The 21,204-nt window shown below is 40.4% G+C and overlaps 1 protein-coding gene across 8 annotated transcripts in view; it reads left to right on the forward strand.

Annotated features, from left to right (window-relative positions):
• Nucleotides 1–11,396: 11,396 nt before the first annotated feature.
• The window catches only part of ank1b (ankyrin 1, erythrocytic b), a 55,734-nt gene continuing 45,926 nt past the window's right edge, over nucleotides 11,397–21,204 (forward strand). For 4 of the 8 annotated variants that reach the window (XM_084034729.1, XM_084034730.1, XM_084034736.1 and 1 more), the window contains exon 1: nucleotides 11,397–11,981. In XM_084034729.1, the coding sequence (XP_083890855.1) occupies nucleotides 11,856–11,981 (126 nt within the window). In that variant the 5' untranslated portion in view covers nucleotides 11,397–11,855. The remainder of the gene's footprint in view (nucleotides 11,982–21,204) is intronic. The other 4 variants (XM_084034734.1, XM_084034735.1, XM_084034732.1 and 1 more) reach the window with 1 other exon arrangement.

Raw genomic sequence — 21,204 nt, forward strand, 5'->3', positions numbered from 1 at the left:
AGCCATGAGAGTCTTGCCAGCTTCATCAGCATATTCCGTTCCCCCTGAAGAAGGAAAAGGGGGATGAGGGGGTGAGGTATTTAGCATTTTGGGTGTGGCAAATGTTCCCCTGCGCAGGATGAGCTTGAAGCTTCTTCTCTACAGAGTCCCGAAACTCTTTCTTCTTTGTTGCCGCTTGGTTATTTTTGTCCCTCCAACATATTGTTGTTTTCTCAGAATGAGCATTACAAAGTCAGAGAAGTTGAAATCAAATACAGTAACACACACACACACACACACACATATACAGTATATATATAAATTTCCTGTCATGACTGAATATATCTGAGCCTCCAGGAAAGAGTGTGTGTGTGTGTGTGTGTGTGTGTGTGTGTGTGTGTGTGTGTGTGTGTGTGTGTGTGTGTGTGTGTGTGTGTGTGTGCTCTCAGGTAAGCTATAGTAGTTCCATATATACCTTTATGGGTCTTATATTTTCCGTACAGTTCTAACTTGAGGCCACAGTGAGCCTGAGTTTCGCTCAAGACTTCTCATCAATATTTAAGGAGCACATTCAGTGATGAAGCAGGTCTGCTGGAAACCCTGAATTTTAATCGACTAGTACTACATGTAGTACGACAACAGATTTTTTAGCTTGTGCTAACTTAAAAAATCATATTGTCCTTAGAGTAAGTTTGCTTGTGAAATATAGCTTTACCGTTATCCATATTTTGAAAAATGAGACAAGAGTGAATCCATTTGCTTTACCCTGTTTCACTGTAGTATCACATGCCATAGATCCCATTTCCAGTGTTTGGCTTCACTGCTGTGTAACATCTGCGTTGTCTCAGTCCTGCATTACAACAAAGGCACTAAAACACTACAGATACAACAATCAACAAAGTACTGAGCAAAGGCTGTGAATACTTATGTACATTTTATATTTCATTTATTTATTTTTAATAAATTTGCAAAAATGTAAACAAACCTTTTTCACTTTATTTAATTTGATCAATTTTGGAATAATGCTGTAACATAACAAAATGTGGATAAAGTGAAACGTTGTGAATATTTTCCAGATGCACTGTGTATTAATAAAAAATGTATTAATGTCTAAACTAAGTAGTCAGTGGATAGACACTAAGTATTTAATGTAATTAATTGTTGTTATATCTTCTAGAGCTACTTCAGCACCACGGACAGCGACATGGGGTTTTGTCAATACACAGCATAGTTACTTATTTCAGAGCCTTGGTAGATTCTTCTATCTTGCACAAACATCAGATAAAGTAAAAAAAAAGAAGGCTAATCGTTACACAGTAAAACATGACTTCCTTAGACATTGTATTTCTGTTTGCCACCTTCTTATCCCTCTCACTTGCAATCCCCCGTGTTTCTGTCTTTTTCTCATTTCTCGTTGAAAAGCGAACATAGCAAAAGCAGCAACCGTTATCAATTACTCCCCGTCTCCTGCACCAAATAACCTCCATGCAGACACAGCACATTTTCCTGGCTTAGAGAGGGGAAGAGAGGGAGGAAGGAAGAAAAGAGGAGAAAAGGATGAAGAGAGAGGGGGGAGACAGAAGGAGCTGGGCAGCAGGGGAAAGGAGAGAGAGACAGACAGGCGGCTCTGTGAAGGGGTTAAAAAAAATGCTTACGGCTATAAACATTATATGGCCGCTCTTTAGGTGGGTCGGCGATAAAGGAGCTGCCTGCACATCATGGCTTTCTATAAATTATTATAATATGACAGGTGGCCTGAAACGACCCGCCATGTGTGCATACACTAATACATAATTGTGCGCATTTCATAATGAGAAAGGAAATTCAGGAAGCACTTGCAGTGATCGTTTTTTTTTAGGAAGAGCAAAGAAAGCATTCATATCTGAAGTCCAGTGGTTATATAGCTATAGTGGCTATATTGAATACATAAATACAGCAGAGTTAGGTGACATGTCGCAACAGGTGAAAATGAAAGACAATGACACAGCAGAACATTAATTCAAGTCCAACCGAGTAAGTAAGTATGAAAGAATGCTTGAGATGTTGCAACATCAGTAAAGCACAAACTAAAGATGTGGACATAAAACCCAAAACTATAAATGAAATCTTCCTGATTTCCCTTGATTATATATCATTTAAAATAAAACGTTTCAACGGATCGATGGGGGAGGAAATACTTTAGATTCCTTATATAAGTAAAAGTACAAATGTAAAATATACTCTGTTAGAAGTTAGAAGTCAGATGTTGATATTTTTGCTCTAACTTAAGTACGGCTACATACATATTATCAGCTAAATGTACTTAAAGTTAGTACAAGAAAAGGTGTACTAAAAGTGCCTTTTTTCCATAGTGTTATATTACTATTGCTGATATTTGATTATGGTTGTACAGTTTTATCTATACTATTTATATCAAATTGTATTAGCTGATGTGTGGAAAATCTTTTAATAACTTTATCTGTCTGATGTGTACTTACATCTAATGTCTCGATACACTTAAATACTTTCCACCATTGAACTGATGGTGCCAGCCTGAACTCAGAATGTACCCAAGTCATTCTGTCAACCCATTGGACAATATCGTATCTATAAAGGCTACATATATATTAATTCTCTTCACATCGAGGAGACTTGGCCTGGAACTCTTTCTCTCTCTCTCTCCATCCTCTGCCTCTCTCCGTGGGCTGAGCCAACGCCCAGTTGCTGCAGTGCAGCTCGCTTCCCCGTTTCCAAAACTCTGCCCCCTCCCCTTCCCGTTCTGAACAACCTTGCCTCTCTCCGTCTCTCTCCCCCTTTACCTCCGTGTCTCTGTAGTGAGGCAGAGACGGGGCAACCGGGACAGTGACACGAGTTTTCGAGTGCCACTCACCAGCTATGTTGCAGGACTCCTGCTTGCTCACCTTCTGCTGTAACCTGGTATTGAGCAGTTTATTTATCACTTAAACCAGAGGTTCTCAAAGTGGGGTCCGAGGACCCCTGGGGGTCCATGACCCATAGTCAGTCTACAGCTGGGGACCATTTACGCCTCTAAAACAAGTATATTGTGTCCATTCCTCCCACCCACGTTAACTTTGGGCCAATAGAAACTCTGATACAATTCTGACATCACCTCAATCTGTCAATCACACTTCACTGTCGCTGCTGCTTTGCGTGGCAGAGGCCTATTAGCCAGCTAGCTAGCATGCTACCATGGAGAAATATTTGAGTCAGTCCACATCATCAAGTGACGTGAGCCCAAACTAGCCAAATTAAGAAAAAGGAAAAAAAAAATTCAGTCAAAATTGTGAGGAACACACTCGTCAGATGGTGAACCTGGCCACACCTTCAGAGAAAGCCCAGGAGGCTTCCTATTTGGTCGCTCAATAGATTGCTAAAAGTAAGAAGCCACACACAATCACACAAGAAGTCATACTTCCAGTGTCAGTTGAAATGTGCTTAATCTGTAATATGATTATGAGGGGGTCTCCCCTGTAAGGGGTCCCTGGCCCCAGAAAGTTTGAGAACCCCTGACTTCAACAACATTGCAGGAGATCTATATTATATCGACCTCCCTTCCCTCCACTGCTAGGGAAATCTAATGATCCCCGAACAGACTCATCTCAATGTGTTTAATTTGTTCAACCTTCTGTTTTTCTCCTAGATTGAATGACTTAAGTAACTTTAATGACACACAATTAAAGTGCACGCGTTAAGTGCTGTTATCCCAGAAGAAAAATGTTAATGTGGTGAAACAGCATTTAAGTCGGTGCTGGGCCTTTTGGGAGTTTTTGAACACCAGGCGTAGATTCTACTTCTGAGACAGATGGGGCCCTCACAGCGAGTGAAGAATAGTTGGATGGATTTAATGTTAGAAAAGGAAGAGATATCCCTTCAAAAGGCAGGAGGCTTTAATCTAAGTCTCACAGAGAAGATGCCCCAACCCTGAGAAGAGAACAGAGAGTATATATTAATCAGAGCGGTGTGCTACTCTAACCTGAACCTCAGGTAGAAAATGCACCCAGCAGTACCTGACCCGACTCTGAGGCAAAGATATTAAGTCTGTAATTATTAAACATTAATTACAGACTGCTGGACTTCATGTTCGCTCGATCAAAAGGCAGTAGAAGTAAATCCACGGACGTTGAATCCATGGATTTGTGCAGCCTGAGTCAGCACTTCGGATCGGGGCAGGGGGGGCGGGCTCTGGGCTGGGAGAGCAAGTACTTCATGGAGCTAGCACTGCTAGCTTCGTTGAGTTGGCAATGCTGGGCTGGGATTATGGGTTGGATCATTTATCAAATCTAGCATACTGTTGCTGGTTTCTCCGTTGTTACCTACCCAAGTCACAAAAGAATAACTGTCAGTAGTTGTGTTACACACATTGTAAGTATTTCATGTCATATGTTATGCTTTTTCCATACAAAGCACACTGATTATGCAGCTTTAGCACTCCTTGAGTTAAGGACCGATTGCTTAGTGTGTATGGCGATGGGGTTGTGTCATGTTATATCATGACAAACCACATATCCTAACCTGTCATATTATCATGTCCCATTATACCCCATCATATTCCATCAAGCCCCGTCCCTGTCTCGAGTCGGATCATGCAGCGTTGTGACATGAACCGGAGATTACAGCAGCAATAAAGCAAAGCACTTGCTTCGTCATACCCTGGGCGGCCATTTGAGGAGGATCAGACCTCCTCCTACTAATCTATGGAACAAGGTAGTTGCCGTTGCAGTTTGCAGGACCACTGCAAAGCAAACACATTTACTGTAATGTAACTCTTGTAATAAAAAAGAAAAAAAGGCCCAGTCGATGTGCATTGATCGGGAGCAGCACCAGTCTTGTCCTCAAGTGCTCTCGAGCTGCTCTCTCAGGTCCTGCCAGGTAATCCAAGCCTTAGAGGTCGCAGAATTTCCCGGCAGGGTGAGGGAGGCGATGCTGCGGCTCCAGGGTAAAAAAAGACAGAGTAATACACTGCTGGATTCAATGGGGATTTTTAAGAATGAATCACCACCTTTCAATGTGCCTCATATTTTTTCCTCCCTATAACTATCAGAAAGTCGGATGCTGCTGGAAGATGTTCAGAGAATTGCAATATCTGTGCTTGAAGGCTGATTAATATGCCACCTGCACCGTCATCACCTGCTATCGAGAAGGCTTTGACAATGAAAAAGGAGACTTGTATTTTAAGCAATGCAGAATTGCCGTTTGCGCTAGTCTTCTCATCAGCATTTCAGATGGAACGAGAGAAAGTTAGCATTATTCTTCTCCTTGACAGGAAGCTGGGCTGCAGTATTGTGGTGTCTTGGCTTCCACAGGGGTGACTCTGAGATAAATTCTGGGTGCCCGCCAGAACTTTTCACCCCCAAGCACTTTGAATCTCCCAGAGTGGCTCCAGCATAGCCAGCAGCAGTGATCAATGGTTGCTAATGGAGGAGTGGTCATGCACAGCTTGAGACTTAAAAAAGGGTACAAAAATTCTTCCGAAGCCTTTCGCCCTGCTGCAGCATAAATCAATTACGCCAATCTAATTGTTCTAATCCATTAAAATGTGCAGTGGCACCCCAAGAATAAATTGTGAAGCTTTATCAAATTTAAACATATCAGGTATCTTATTCTATAATGGAATGGATTGATATTTTGGAAATGTGCGTATTCGCTTAGCAGATGAGAATATGTGTGTTTTAACATTTAACATGGCAAAAAGATGAGAATAAATAAAGAGCTTTTGTTTTGTTTTATTTTCTTTAATTTTGCCATGATAAACCATCATAAATATATCTCCGGATGAAAAATACCTTGTCCAAATGCTAGGCAAATTCATTGAACCTATTCTTCACTGTTTGTCTGCATTGGTGTACTAACTTTTTAAATAATATTATGTTACTTCTACCCGGCAGAGCCAGCAGTACAGTTCTTTAAACGTGTGTATGATTTATTATTATGCTGAGGTTGCTTAATTGGATATTATGTCACACAAATGTCACAATATTTCTGCATAAGCTACATTGCCTTTTTAAGTGAGAAAGACATCCCACAGCACATAACACAGGGGAAATACATAACAAGAATAACAAAATAGGGATGTTGGTCCTGAGCAGTTTTGTAGGAGTTTATCCATAGTGTGTGCTCCTATGTGTGGTTTCTCCACAATGTCGGATGTGGTAGAGTCTTATATTAAAACTTTGCTGACACCTACAGTTTCAAGTGTGCAAGTGCACTGACTTTCTTTTTCTTTTTGACTCATTAATTCAACTTTATGCTCCTTGGTGTATCTATCTCTTTGTTTGATGTATGAAAAAAAATCTATTTCCCCTCATGGGATTAATAAAGTTGTTTGAATTGAATTGATGTGTTTGCCAGTACTGGAACTACAGCAGTGATGGTACTGTAATAGCAATAGCATTCGTTGTTTTGCTAATTGTAGTAGTAGTAAAGAAAAAATAGGCATCTATCTCATAAAGGGTAAGATACTGATATGGTTGGGTTGCACCAAGAAGACTTTATTTAATCTAAACATAGTTCTAATTGAGTTTAGCAAAAATGAAGTTGAAATTCTGATCCTGATTTTAACCCATTTAAATAGAGTTTAATCAATAAGGAAACGCTTGCTTACTCAAAGGAAAACAAATTAATAAATGTAGGGATTTTAATAAGCCGACTATAAAAGCTGATCTGTATTCCTTAAGAAAATGTTACATAATTTAGCCTAATGTTACCCAGAGATGCTCTAATTCATCATCCTTTGAGAAAAATATGTTGGCCAAATTAATGGAGCAATATGGCCAAATCATAGCAGAGAAAATAAGAACTGCACCGTAAGGGGAAAAAGTAAATAACAGTAAATAAAAAATAGAGTGCCTGATGGTCCAATCTTCCTTTTCAGCCAGAACAGTTTCCTTTGTGATTGGTATCTTGAGAAAAAATCAGCAGCATCATAAAACTCAACTTTGAATCTGTAACTCGGACATTCTCAGAGGAGCTTGATTATTTTGCTTAATCCATCTAAAAAGGCAGCCATTTAAACGGGGTACTGGACTGAGGCTAAGTCCTCACTGCAGCGGCTCCAGGTTCGAGTCCGGCCTGTGGCCCTTTACTGCACATCGTCCCCTTCTCTCCCCCTTTCACTCTCACACTGTCCTCTCCATGAAGTAAAAATTGTAATAATAATAATAATACCTGTAAGTTTAAAGTTACTACTAAATCATATTTTAAATAGATTAAATACATTTTGCTAAAACATGATTTGATGTTAAACCATGTTTTATTCGTGTTAAAAATGAATGCAAACCAACTATAAGTTAAGGCTGCAATTGCAATGAAAGTCAAATCATTCTTGTATACTTTTTTGTTTTTTAATTAGGTCACAAGCATTTTTTACAATATACCCACCGCTCCAGCAAACACTCTATACTTAGCCTACAAAGGAAAACCTTAAACATTATTAGCATAAAGCTGATGAAGCCTATTCAAGAACAACATGGAGGGTAAACGTCACATCAAGGTGAAGAGAAAGTGTCCTTTGTTGCAGCACTCACAACCTCTCTTTTCATTTCAGAGATGGCTATAGGCTTTAGATTGGACACAGCAGCACTGGCTGAGTCCCAGAATGTGTTTTTTTTTTTTTTTTTTTTGCTGAGGGAAGTGCATCATCAAGGGCAAAAACCAGTGGATACCGAGTGCGCTTTGGAGGTCAGCCAGATGGCATGTGACACAAGTGTAAAGGCACTGCAAAACGGTCGGGCATTTCAAGGACATTTAAAGAACATATGCATAACAATAATAACAATGATGGTGCATATACAAAGAGCAAAATCTGACCAAATGAAAGATAAATTCAATAATCTGAAAACAAAAAAAAAAAAAAACAGCATCACTACTTTATCTATACATATTTGATTATAATTATTTGTTACCATTTTTAAATCATCATCATAACAACCCTGCCATGAACACATTCACGTATGTCTGCACATCAGCGTGGTTTCACATAAAGTTAGTCAGTGTACTGTGACATAAAATGTGATTTAAGTGCACACTTTGCAGTCTCTTTCTCTCACATATTTGCAAACACTAAAAAAAAAAAAAAAAAAAAAAATTCAAGCAAAACAGGTAGAGAAACTCTTCCAACAATTCCACATACCCATGAATGAAACCAAAGTTTTTAAAAAGCTATAAGCAAGTTACAGGAAAGTAGTAATAACAACCAGCTACCACTTGGTGGTGCTATAGCACTGTAGGCATGAGGTGGTGAAATATGTTGCAGGGCAGTTTGAGGCTTTAAACAGCAGTGATGTACTTGTAAATCTTAGTACTGTAGAATCATTAATCACCATCCATAAGCAACAGTTTAATCCACTCAGGAATGTAGAGTGTGACACATGTAATACATATTACACGTCTATGCTATAAACCATATGTTGGTGAGCCATGACTTCACTGTGGCAAGTCAAAGAATAAGACATAACTCCTAATTCAATCATGAAGCCGCTGCATTACTGGCCAGTTTTGTTCATATTTTTATTTTATTTTATATTGTATGATTGCTTAATCCTCAATCATGCGACATCCTTGGACATCTTCTACAGCAAGCTGAATATCCCCAGAAGCACTCAGCAAGTTGTAAATCTATTTTACTACATCAAATATGTAACATCCTCTCCAAAGATATTTGAGTCGCTGACACATAAGACATTTTATAAAGAACTGAAAGAATTATCCGTTTTATTAATCTTTCTGTTCCCAGCAGTCATTAGAATATGAGTCCACTCATACTGAAGTCCCATCCATGACCAAGATAGGGCATTATCAACCAAGAAGGCCTCCAGATATTTCCAAATACACAAATCATATTGACAAAACCTCATCCACTTGTTTTGCTTCAGGTTACGGGAAGTGAACATGTTTGCTGCGTCATCGTTTTGCATATTAAGCAGGTTACAGTTTGACTGGATGGACTCAACTCCAACCCAGAGTGATAGATCAGTGATAGATCCCAGCATCATCTGCTCCAACTCATCAGTATGTGGCCTCCTCACTCCCCACTGCTGTCAGCAGATGTACTGTATAGTTTATTTTGATTAATGGCTTAAAGTTATCTATTTGCCGGCCAATTATGTTCACGTCCATCTGTTATAACAGTTCAGGCTGTCAAAGAAAGAGTGGAGGCATTATGACGTCATAGCAGACCACACCTTCTCAGGTTCAGCAACGGTTTCTGTTTCAGTTTACAGATCATTTAGGCTTAAAAGGATCCTAAAATGATGCATTACTTGACAACAGGTCCATAAATATGCGGGGATATTATGGTAAGCAAGTTATTAATTAAATTATTTACATTGCCCATACATTATTTGGTAGCAAGGTTAGCTAGCTTACAAAACGTTAGCTAAAAAAAACTTCGGCTAGTGCATATTTTTAGTTAAAAGCTAGCTTGGGAGCTACCACTCGTTTTTGCAGTTCATTAAATTATGACTAAAATCTATGAGAGGGACGTTATCATTCAGCCTTAATGCTAAAACACGAGAATAATTAGGTTAAAGGTTAGCAGTTGGTAGCTAGCTAGCTTAACTGCTAGCTACCAACTGCAGTTAAGCTAGCTAGCAGTTAATCTAACGCTGTATTGTGGTTCCAAATGCAATAGCAGCAGCTACATTATTTTGGATGTTATATTAAGTCACAAACACTTCCAACAGGTTATATGCATGCAACCTCACATACTATGTGACATAGTGGCCAAAATAGTGGGATATGGACACAGTCTTTCAGAATAAAATTTGTGTTAAAATAATTTCATCATCACTGGTTGGAGAAATATTGGGAGAATAAGCAGTGCATGGCATTTTCTGTAAATGACATGTTTTGTTGGACAGGTGTCATAACAGTTACACAGTGAAAGCAAGACATCCATTCACCCGTGGGAGTGATCCTTTCATCATTCATATGTCTAAAATGTGCCTGCCAAAGATTATTTGACACATAACTGGTTAAACCGTTATACAGGCATAGAAACCCCTTGCCCTTTAGTCTTTATGATGAGCACATAACCTTGGATGTACACATCTCCTTGGAGGTAATTTTCTATGTGGAATTTGTCTGGTTGGTTGACAGCTATTGCACCAGGCCTTTCAGCTCAGGCAAATCTAGAGTGCAGTGGAGGCTACGGCATTCGTTTGTTACACTTACTTCCAGCTTAATAGGTCCATTAGCATCGGGCACAAGAAAATACAAAGCTGTCACTCAAATGAAGGCACAGTTCAAAAAACATGTAACCCACCCACAAACACACAGTGTACAGAGGTACACACTCACTAGTAGTTATTTGACAAAGGATAAATATCCTCAGAAATACTTTTATTGTTGAGAGAACTGGAATAAAAATACAACTGTTAAAATGACAACAAAGAGATGTAAGTCATGCACTATTGTCATACTGCTTGTCTGATGGTTTGAATTCATTCATCAGCAGTTTATCAGTCTGAATCTGGAAGTCCCACAGGGTCATTCTCAAACACCTTCTTCTATTTTGACCTCGGGACTTACAGCCCAGACTCAGCACAGATGTTCCTGCACACTATGCCCGCCAATTGGTTATGGCGCTCCGTGTGCACCGTGCCTGCCTGCATCTTACACCCTGCTGTAATGCGCTAGACTGTCTCAAGGGCATCTTTGCACAGCCTGCACCTGGGGGTCCTGGCCCTGGCCTCTATTGACCTTCGTATCTTGTGTGAACCTAGCACAGTTTTTATTTTGATTTGTTTAAATTATTATTAAATACATCGTTTTTAAAGAATGCGGTTTATGGATTTATCGTTGCAACACCATATTGTCGGTTCATGCTGATGTTTACTCATTTGCTTCTGAATTGCAACACCAAACGGCCATGCATGACCTCCCGATGTGATGGAAAGAGGGGAAAGTGGTGGAATGAAGGGGGAGGGAGAGGACATGCAGTTTTTATGAAGCATTCATGTTGTTGATGGTTTTCCCCCTGTCTGACTCTGACACTAAAACAAGAGGGAAGCGGGGTAATGCATGGCACCATGGTTCCTTGCCACCTTTCCATCAACCTTTGATAGTCAAAAAGTTACCATGCTGTGCTGAGAATCTTGCCGCAGAAGAACAAGCACTCAGATACTGTACGTTAGGTTAAATATGATATCCATTTCTTCTGTACACGTCTCACTGCTGTTCTTTCTCTCCATCTGTTTCCAGGTGGGAGGTGCCATGGAAGAGCCGTGGTCAGAAAGAGGTGAACATGTGAGGAAAAATAATAATTAGAAGGCGTTCATCAGCCTTGGCTCCCTCATCTTTTGTACCCCACTTATGCAAGACGCAACAGCTATTGTGAAAGAAAAGCCTTTAGCAGACCGGAGGGAGAGGCAGAGCAGCAGAAAGAGGAGGACATTTGACAGATAAAAAAAGGGGGAGCTCTGCAGCAGGATCCCCCCCGTGTTGAACACAGGAATGCGTGACTGGTCTGTGAAAGCAGAGGGAGGAGAGAGGAGAGAAGGGAGAGAGGAAGGCAGGAAAGAAAGAAGGGGGAGGGGAGGCAATTCAGCGCAGTGCAAGTGGACTGGATGAGTAGCAGCCGCGGCACAGGCAGCAGCATCAGCACCTCTAGCTGTAGCATCGCTCTTTGTGGCTGCTGGAGGCTGTCTTGTGTCTGTATATCACCCATATACACACAAATAGCTGGACACAGACATCCCCACTGCTTGCCCCAGAGACACACATGTCGTGGTGGCCACCAGAGAAGAGGTAGTAGGTGACGGGGCTCTGGGGACAGAGGGGCACAGGAAGAGGAAACGGGGGACGACTGGTGGGGCTGCAAACAAGAGGAGGGCTGGAGCGACGCCGACTAGAGCAGAAGCGGCAATAGCAGCGGCACCATGGCGCAAGCCGCCAAACAGCTCCGTAAGACCAAGGACCTCGCAGAGGCCGCCGCCCAGGAGCAGCGGGAGAAGGAGGAGGAGAAGATAAAAAAGAGGAATCGGTCCAGGGATCGCAAGCGCAAGGTATGGCTGTCTGTCTCAGGAGACAGGGGAGGTGACGATGTTTCTTACATCCATCTTTCCCCCTCTACCTGCCTTTCTCTTTCTCTCAAGGGCTCTCTCTCTCTCCCTCCCTCTCCCTCACTGCATCTATTGTGCAAGATTGGTGAGGATGCAATTACACATGTACAATTACACAGTTGGTCTTGCGGCCTCAGCTGGTGCGTGCAGGCTACCCAGTCAAGCACATATGCTGTGGTACAGGTTGTGTGTGCTTGGTTAGATATTTAGCTGTGGGGGAAGGAAAAGGCGACTGATGATGATTGTGTGCCGTTAGAAGTGGGACTAATATAGGCTGGTGGTTAAATAATATGCTAATGTCAATGTAAGTTTTCTTCTGCAAGCATTTTGGGGGATTTCAACATTGCAAAGGTGCAGCTCATTTATATTAATGCAATGCAAGTTCAGTATGCTGCACTTGCATGTCTCCGTATGCATATAATCTCATCACCATTGGCATGCCCTGCACGCTCTATTCTTTTCCTTGAAGCTGTGTTGGTCTTAGATTTGGTGTCTTCCCCCATATTACAGATTTTTTTTTTCTTTCATTGGGGAAGATGTAAAATGGAGGGGGAAGATGGAGGTACACTCTAATAATAGATGCAATTTTAACCCATCTTCTTTGGGGGGCATGTTTGTGCTACACGTATTGTTCAGTCAAGTATTCCAGGCTTATGATAAAATATTTGTTGCTCGTAATATCTGTTGTGTAACGAGTTAAGATTCAAAGGTGTTGCTACAAACTCGGCACGTAAAATATCACCCTAGAGGCATGAGATCTCTTATTTCACCCATCTGTCTCACTTCTCTCCTGCGCTCTCCCACTCTGGTTGTACCTTGAGGTGTAGATTTTATTGGGGTTGTGCCTTGCACTCATGTCTGGCAGCACGGAAATTATACATATTCTGCTGCGAAAGGGACTTGTTGAATGAATGGAAAAAAAACTTTTATGAATTTTATTCCTTAGTGGTATCAGCAGGATTATGGCATGTACAGACTTCGGTGTCTAATGCAATACACACTCTCAATTTATTTCTGTTTCTCCTGCAATATTTCTGTGTGTACATATGAATATGGAGTAGTGGCAACAGAGAAAAGACAGGTATTTTATATTCACTCTGTGAGGTGTGTGTGAGAAATTTAGAGAATATTTAGAGAGTAATTTTGTCTGATGTAAACACAAAAAACACAAAGGAAAATATTCTAAAATGGAATTGCAGATAGAGCTTGCATACTCATGGAGTGTAATCAACTTTCTGTATTTAATATTCAACATAAATTGGATTGGCTGTGTGGTATGATTTACTGGTTTACTTTTCATCAACAAACCTTGCAAACTGTCGTGATGAAAATGTGTAGATGTAGTGAAGTATTATATTTTTCGAATGTCACAGAATCAATTATGTTAGCTGTATTGTCAGCAAAATAGGCCCTCTTTAATGTCCTTTGTACACTATCTTATGATAGTTGTAATTCAAAAATCTAATAGTAATTTATGTTTATGTGCAGAATCTGTTGTAATTAGAAAGATCTTATAGTGGGAATGTATGTAAAACAGCTTTGGTTAAAGAAGCACATTTACAACAACTGCATCAAATGGTACAAAAACTAAAATTGAATTGTGTGGACACCAATTATTTGAGGATTACATTAATTCATTACAGATTTAATTTAATTTTGGGCTAGGTATTGGTACGGGTAACATTAAGGTACCGACCAAAATCTCCCAGTACTAATATCCAAACTTCTGCAGTCAAACAACCTGCATTTGTTCCTGTTTGTGCCCAGAACTATTGTATGGTTTTACTTGTATCCATCACTGGGTGTTTGTAGTTCAGCTGAGCAGCCTGATCACCCTTAAATAATGTGCCCACAGAACAAAACCGCATCTTGAATTATGTTTCGACAGAAAAGTATTTTGTTGTCGATTACGTTTGCACTTTAAGTATGTTCAAAAAACAGGGCTTTCACCCAGGAAACTGCTGTTCTTGTCCTGTGTAAACTTAGTACTTTTTTTGCACTTCTGTTGTATTTCAATTCCCTAGTCATTTTAAACAAAACCATGATCAGAGACTACAAGCCAAATCAAATCTAGAATATTAATGCTTTTTTGTTGGTATAGTTTGATTTGTGAAAGCCAGTTTTATTGCCTACTTAACTTTATTGTTGACCTTTATAGTGTGTTAATGTTTGCTACATAGGTTTATTTTACTGTTCAACAATCAATTGCGCTGTTACATTTAAGATTTCATTAATGGTCATTTGATTTATAACAACTGTCCATTTGTAAAGAGTTCCTTTGGCTTCAGTGTAGTGGAAAATAAAATATGCATCCCCAAGCACAATTAGTCAGTTCATAAAAAATAAAACAGTTTGTAGCCATGTAAGTGGCCAAAACGATTTTGCTCTGTGCAGTTCTAATTTGATTCTCAAGTATAAATCAGCAAGAACTCACATCTATTTCTTTCATTGCTATTTTAAATTATTCAACAACAAAAAAAGCAATGTAGACAACCGCTGTTGTTGTGTCATCTACAGGATTTCACTGCTTAAGGCACATTTGATGCAGCTATAAGGAAGAGTTTTTTGTGAAACCACCCCTGCTTCACTGCTTCTGTATGAGTGGCCCTTCTCCCTCTCATCTCAATCACCAACGTGTCACTTTGTGTGTCTGTTCCCTGTGTATCTCTCTCTCAATCTGTCTTTCTTTCCACAGTCGAGTGTTGCTATGCACCATGAAAGAGTGAGGAAGCAAGTCAAAGAGACAGAGAGGGAAAGAGGAGGCGCGGGCTGGTCTTAATGTTCTGGGGATGTTAATTAGCTCCATTCGATGTAAATCAAACTCAGCAGCATCGCCCCTCTCTTCCCTACTCTTTGCACATAGGTCGTCCTCTGCTGTGCCAACAGAGATCCTATCATAACTCTGGATAGACTGGACAGTAATGCAGTTAGGAAATCTGAAAAGAAAGTGCAGGGACAATCTGCTAGCTCTGCTAGGTACGGTGCATACCATGCAGCTGCAGAGTCGTTGGGAGTAGATCAACAACCTTTGTCATCTACTTCGGTCTCTCCTTATCTTTCCTGTCTTTCCTCACTCATCTGAAAAATGGAAACAAATAATTGAGAGAAGAGTAACAGCAGAAATGTCACAGAGGCAAACTGAATGATATGACTGAATGTTGCCTTTTGCAATAGCAAGATAACAGTGCATATACTTGTGTGTAAATGCATTGTGTATCTACATTAATAGTTCCTTCTCAGTCCAAACAAGAGCTCTATATGTTGCTCATCGTGGAATCAAAGCAACATATAATCAATGTGGAATGCACTGAATGAGATCAATGTTTGGCTGCATTGCCAGTATGTATTATTGCCTCTTTGGCTGTATCACTACCACTATGGGTCCCTTTCTGTCTATACATCATTGATCACTGGTGTATGTTTACTAGTTACTCGTCACAACAGTCAAATAACTTTCATTGATTCATGCTGCTCAGCATTAGGGATCTTGCGGTCGAGTTTTATTGGCCCTGATCCCGATCTTGGTCCTGAACTTTGGGCATCTGTATCTATAAGTATCTATCTGACGCATTGAAAAACAGCTGTTCACTACCAACACACACTATTTTTCACAAGCTTCTTCATCCAAATACTGGAGGTCCTCGTTTAAAACTGTCAAATTGATCAGCTTTAATAATTGATATGTGAATTCAAACGTAAACAGAATGGAACTCCTGAAATTGGTCTGTCGTCAGTTAGAGAGAGAAGAAGTATCGCTCACTTAAAGTTGTTGGGACGACAGAAGCACTCGCGGTTGCACCATGATGGAGCTTCTTTCCTAACAAACGATCAGACACCAGCTTGCAGAGATCACTTTAACAAGACGACAGACAAAAGTCATTTTGACATTTTAGCAAGTTATATCTTAATTAACATTAATAAGTGACTGCTGATATACTGACATTAATATTTTTTTTAAACAGAGAAAGTGATGGCAAGCTCTGGGTGAAAAGGAGAATTTGCTCACCAAATGTTTGAAAATTCTACTTCCGAGATGTCTACTTTCTAATAGTTTGTCTTATGAATTGCAGGAACAAATTAGAATTTGAGTTCAGTACACCAATTAATAAGTTAAAAACAAACATTTAATTGGACCACAGTCAGTAGTGCGGTGCATACCAACAATCAATGCTTTTTGAATTGGCAACTTATAACATGGCTGTGATGAAATACAAAAATTGATGATGTAATAATAAGAATGTAATGATATAAATAAGGACGTACATGAAAATGCTTGGTCATCTTTAAATCCCACTAGTGATTGTTTGTCTTTTCAGTGCTCTGTAACCAATGGGATTGACGAATCTGAGTTATAAAACTTTCTATTGTAGTACCTCAGCATGAGGCTCCTTTGGCTTGTACATGTTCCTGTTTCCTCCAGGCTGGCACTTATTACAATGGATTCTAATGGACAGTGTGCTTTTGTGTACGTGTATCTGCTTGCCTGTGTATTGAGAGGAGCTGTATGTGTGTGCATGCACGTGCAGTTTGTGTTACTGCGAGTGGATAGAAGAGCTTCAGGCTATCTCATTCCACTTTTATGTAACCTTATGGATACCCAACCCAAGTTAGCCAAAACCCACTTTTCTCCCTCGCTCTATTTCTTTGCCTGTCTGCCAACTTTTGTCCGCAAACAAAACAACACATGGGACAATGACAGGGGATTTAATGAATGCCTAACTTTGGTCATTTAAAGTGGTATCATCTGCATGAGACTGGCGACATGTCCAGGATGTACCCTGCCTTTGCCCAATGTCAGCTGGGATTGGCTCCAGCCCCCTTTTTCTCTTTACACTAAGTATTAACTATTGCAGATGGTTGCCAGTCTACTGTGATTAAATACAGTATTATTTGCTGTCCCAGATTCGACGAAAGAGGTGGTATGAAAAGAATACTTTGATCAGCATGCATTTGAGTGGGGAGTGGGAGGAAGTGGAGTATGTTTATCTGTTCCCACGAGAGTGGGGCTCTTAAGGATGTGTCCTAGAATTCAAGGGACTAATGTATTTGATTTGTACTTCTGGGTTTTTTTGGGGGGTTTTTTTTGGTTTACCTGAAAATTTGTGTGAATAGATATGCACAAACCTATATTTTTTTCTCCTATATTTTGCTGATTACTTAGTACTATTTTGTTTAAAGCTGCATTCATACATTGTTTGTCACTAGAAAGCAATGTGACCGATACATACTGCCCTTTTCGCTCTGTTTTGGTTGCCACCGACCAATGTGCCTCAGTGTTTTGCTTGCTAGATGTTCAATATGCTTCGGTAGCTACTACTGTTGTCTTCCTGTCATTTAGTGCTGGAAAGGTAGTGAATCAGAGATTGCTTTGTGAAAATGTCAGCACAGGGTTGAACAGAGCAACAACACTCAATTGTACAGCTCAGCAAAATGATGCTCTCTGTATCGCTGCTATAAAACAGGACACATATAACATGGTGACATAAACTGAATACAAATTCAGGTGGTGCAGGGTATGGTGAAAGCTTATACATTGGATCAATTCTTGAAAACATTTTTAGAGGAATGATACGCATGTTTTTTTCGGGTGGATGACAGTAGCGTAATAGTGTGGACTGGTGCCTTTTTTCATCCATTTGAGGGAAGGGAGGGCAGGATGAGCCAAGGTCGAGCAGAGCGAAGCAGCACTCAGCCCAGCCCGAAGCAGCCACAGGCTATATTTACCTACCATCCTAGGATTACACTGCATCTGAGACCAGAGCCTCCCATCTGTCTACACACCACTACAGTGTGCTTGCTGAGCACCTGCTGTAATACTGTATCTTGATGTTGCCCCGGATCGTACCTGCTCAAACATGAGGATTCCAGAATAGAAGCATGATGGCCGATATTTATCAGATCTCCCCCGAGGGCTTATCTAGGTCTCGACTCTGACACACATTTTGATCTGTTGACCAAAGTGATTTCAGATATGCATACCTTGCATGGTGTGGCTGCTTGTTAGACAACTTTGACAGACATAAGAAAAGTAATTTTGCTCCATTAATGCAAATCTCTGTGCCCATTCTGGCTGTGTACTTATGGACCGCCACTTTCATATTGCATTAGGAACACTGAACAAATAAACACAAACTGAAAAGGGAAGAGGTTAGAATAAGCTAAACATTTGAAAAGCATTTCAAATGCTATGAAATTGGAAAGACAAAGTAAAATACATGATCAAACTTGTGCATGAGAGTAGGAAGAGTGTTTCCATTAGTTTAATCTTGGCAACATTTAAACTTTCAAAGCTGCCAAACGTTTATGCATCGGAATGTAAACTGTGTGACAGTCAGAACATAAATGCAGACACACCCTCCTTGCCTTATATGCAATTATCTCTTGATGCTGTAGCTGACCGGGAAACTGCAAACCTTTAATTGACCTACATACAGTGTGGACCTAGTACTAATGATGCAGTGGACTTAAAATCAGTATCCTAGTGCTATTAATTCCTAAGAATCATTAGAGGAAGAGTGAAAGTGATATGGACTGGCACAATGCCAGACACAGCTGATATGCTCACAAAGAGCACACACACACTCAGAGCTGGAACTTGGCATTATGTAATGGAATTAGTGCTCCTCAAGGTCTACATGGATCGTGTGGCCTGCAGGAAGCCACTAATGCACTGAAGCAGCCGCTCTCAGGCACACCCCGACTCCATCACTTTCCTCTACTGGCCTACACGTTTTGTAGTATGTGTGCCGGCTAATGGATGTAATGCATGATCAAAAATCAAGGATTTCATATAGTGGTCACTGGGGATCAAAAATCAATTTACTTTAGAGTTGCAATTTAAAAAAAACACTATATGCTAATGGGTTATTTAATGCCTCAATTGATATATTATTCAGACTCACTTGTTTCATTTAATGATGAGGTGAAAGGATGTTACCACTTTTATTGTTAAGTAGTATCAGTAATGTGACAGCGTATCTGTTCCAAGAAAGCCAAAGTGAGAATGCAGGAAATGGTCCAGGAGGCTCAGGATACGACCCCGTGACCTCACATTTAAGTAGGGTAAACACTGTTCATCCAGTAAGGTATGGAAACAATTTGGGTTTCCACATGTCATTTTTTGATAAGACTTTTACATTCACTGATTTGTGACGTCACCCATGTAGCAGTTGGTGCAATCCCAGTGACACATGACACCCTTATCATCAAGCGCACACACACACACACACACACACACACACACACACACACACACACACACTGTAAAAATCCAAGTTATTGGGTAAAAGAGGAAAAAGTACTGTAAACTATTGGTTTTCAAGTCTTGATACTTCTGAAATAACAAAATCTAATATCAGCGGTTTCCAAACATCCCTGCCAAAACCAGCCACCGTTCATTCACTGATATCACTTTGCACTCTGCACCGAGTGAGCTTCCATCAGCACACATTGCAGGCAGCAGGGTTGGGAAACACAACGGCAAGGGGAGACAGCTGGAAGCAAACCCAACCTGAGTGCTTCTCCTCAGTCGACTCCAAATCCTTCTGCTACGTTTCTTCCTCCCCCTGTGGGTATGAGCTGTTGTTGAGTGTTGCTTGTGGATTTGTCATTATGTCCGTGACATGTATGTAGGGAGAAATAGAAAGGAACCCAATCAACAGTGCTGTGTGCCTCCCTGCACCGTCCTCCTCTGCTGTCTACTGTACAGAGGCATCAAGTTGGAAAATGCACATTGCAGTTGTATAAATACTTCATTGCTAATTCAATTTTAAACTTTAGATGGTAGAAGGGGATCGTGAAGCAACTGTTTCTTCTTTCACCACACCCTCAGCACCTCTCTTATTTGCAGTGTCTAGCTCTCTGTCTTAAGAAATTATATATGACTGCAAAGAAGAAGCCCAGATAAGTCAATTAACATTATCTAAAAAGAAGTCATTCAGTAGCAGAGTAGTAAAATCAAGACCATCATGTAAAAACAGACACATTGTGTCAAATGTTTGTATACACAGGATTCAAAATGATTCTCTCTGGAATCCCCGACATGCTTTCTGTCAGCAAAACTGACTCACTTTAGATGTCAGAGCCGCTGCCAGCATCATTCAGCCACTGTCGTTGCTGCGTCAGAGTCAACCACTAACTGATGTGCCCGGCCAATGTAAAATCAAAAGCCAGGAAATGAATATCCATGCGTATTTGCCCTCATTTCTAGCTTCCAAACATCTATAATTAATGTTGCGCATCATCAAGCGGTCGAGTAATTCACGACAATTCAACAGTGAAAATGTGCATGAATAACTCCTTGATGTTATTGACCGCAGCTAACTCTAACGTCCATCATTGATAGCGGTTATTTGACAAACTAATGCGAGACAGAATGCAGGGAATACGTTCAAACGTTCCACAGGAACTCGGGAAAGCAGATCATAGTGAGTTTCTCTTGTGCTCAATTTCCTTCCCCCCTGTTTTGTGTATTGTGGCAAATCCAGCAAACAGTCGCGTACAATTAATCATCCATAGGACATCCATCCATTGGCAGTCTAAACACAGAGTTAGAGGATGAGTTTTATAAATAAATGTTAACACTGTGTTTTGCCAGAACAGCCTGTGAGTCATAAAATGTTTTGCTTGCATTGAGATGATATCCAGTTAGCAGGAACACAGGAACAGATGGAAATGTAATACTGTTCTGGAGGCACCAAGCGGAGAATTTCATCTTGATTTCAACCCTTCCGCAGCCATGTTTTCCAAAGGAATTGTCGAGCCGAAGGCACTTAATGATAAAATGGTAGAAGGAATAAACAGCGTTTTGTGTCTTCCCTGAAGGAATGTCTTTGGCTTTGCATCCTCTCATCTATTTACTTTCTGTTAGTTCCTGTTACAAAAGTCACAAGAGGATAGAGCCGAGTCATTGACTAGAAATACTCTCATTATATTATAACTACTAATTACCGTATGAGCCATGTTGATGGCAGCATGTTAATTTAATAAATGAACGTCCCATTAGAGTGAAATAGATGATAGCAGGGTGTTCTTCAGGGTGTGGCTACCTTCTGATTGAAGGGTTGCTAGCGGGCGTTGGCCAGTCTGGTCCGTTTTTCATCTTAGATCTGTAACCCTTGAAAGTTAGTCACTAAAACGCCCAACGTGATGTGTCTGGAATTCTTAT

Source organism: Eutrigla gurnardus (genome assembly GCF_963514095.1).
Source record: "Eutrigla gurnardus genome assembly, chromosome: 19".
Lineage (NCBI taxonomy): Eukaryota > Metazoa > Chordata > Actinopteri > Perciformes > Triglidae > Eutrigla > Eutrigla gurnardus.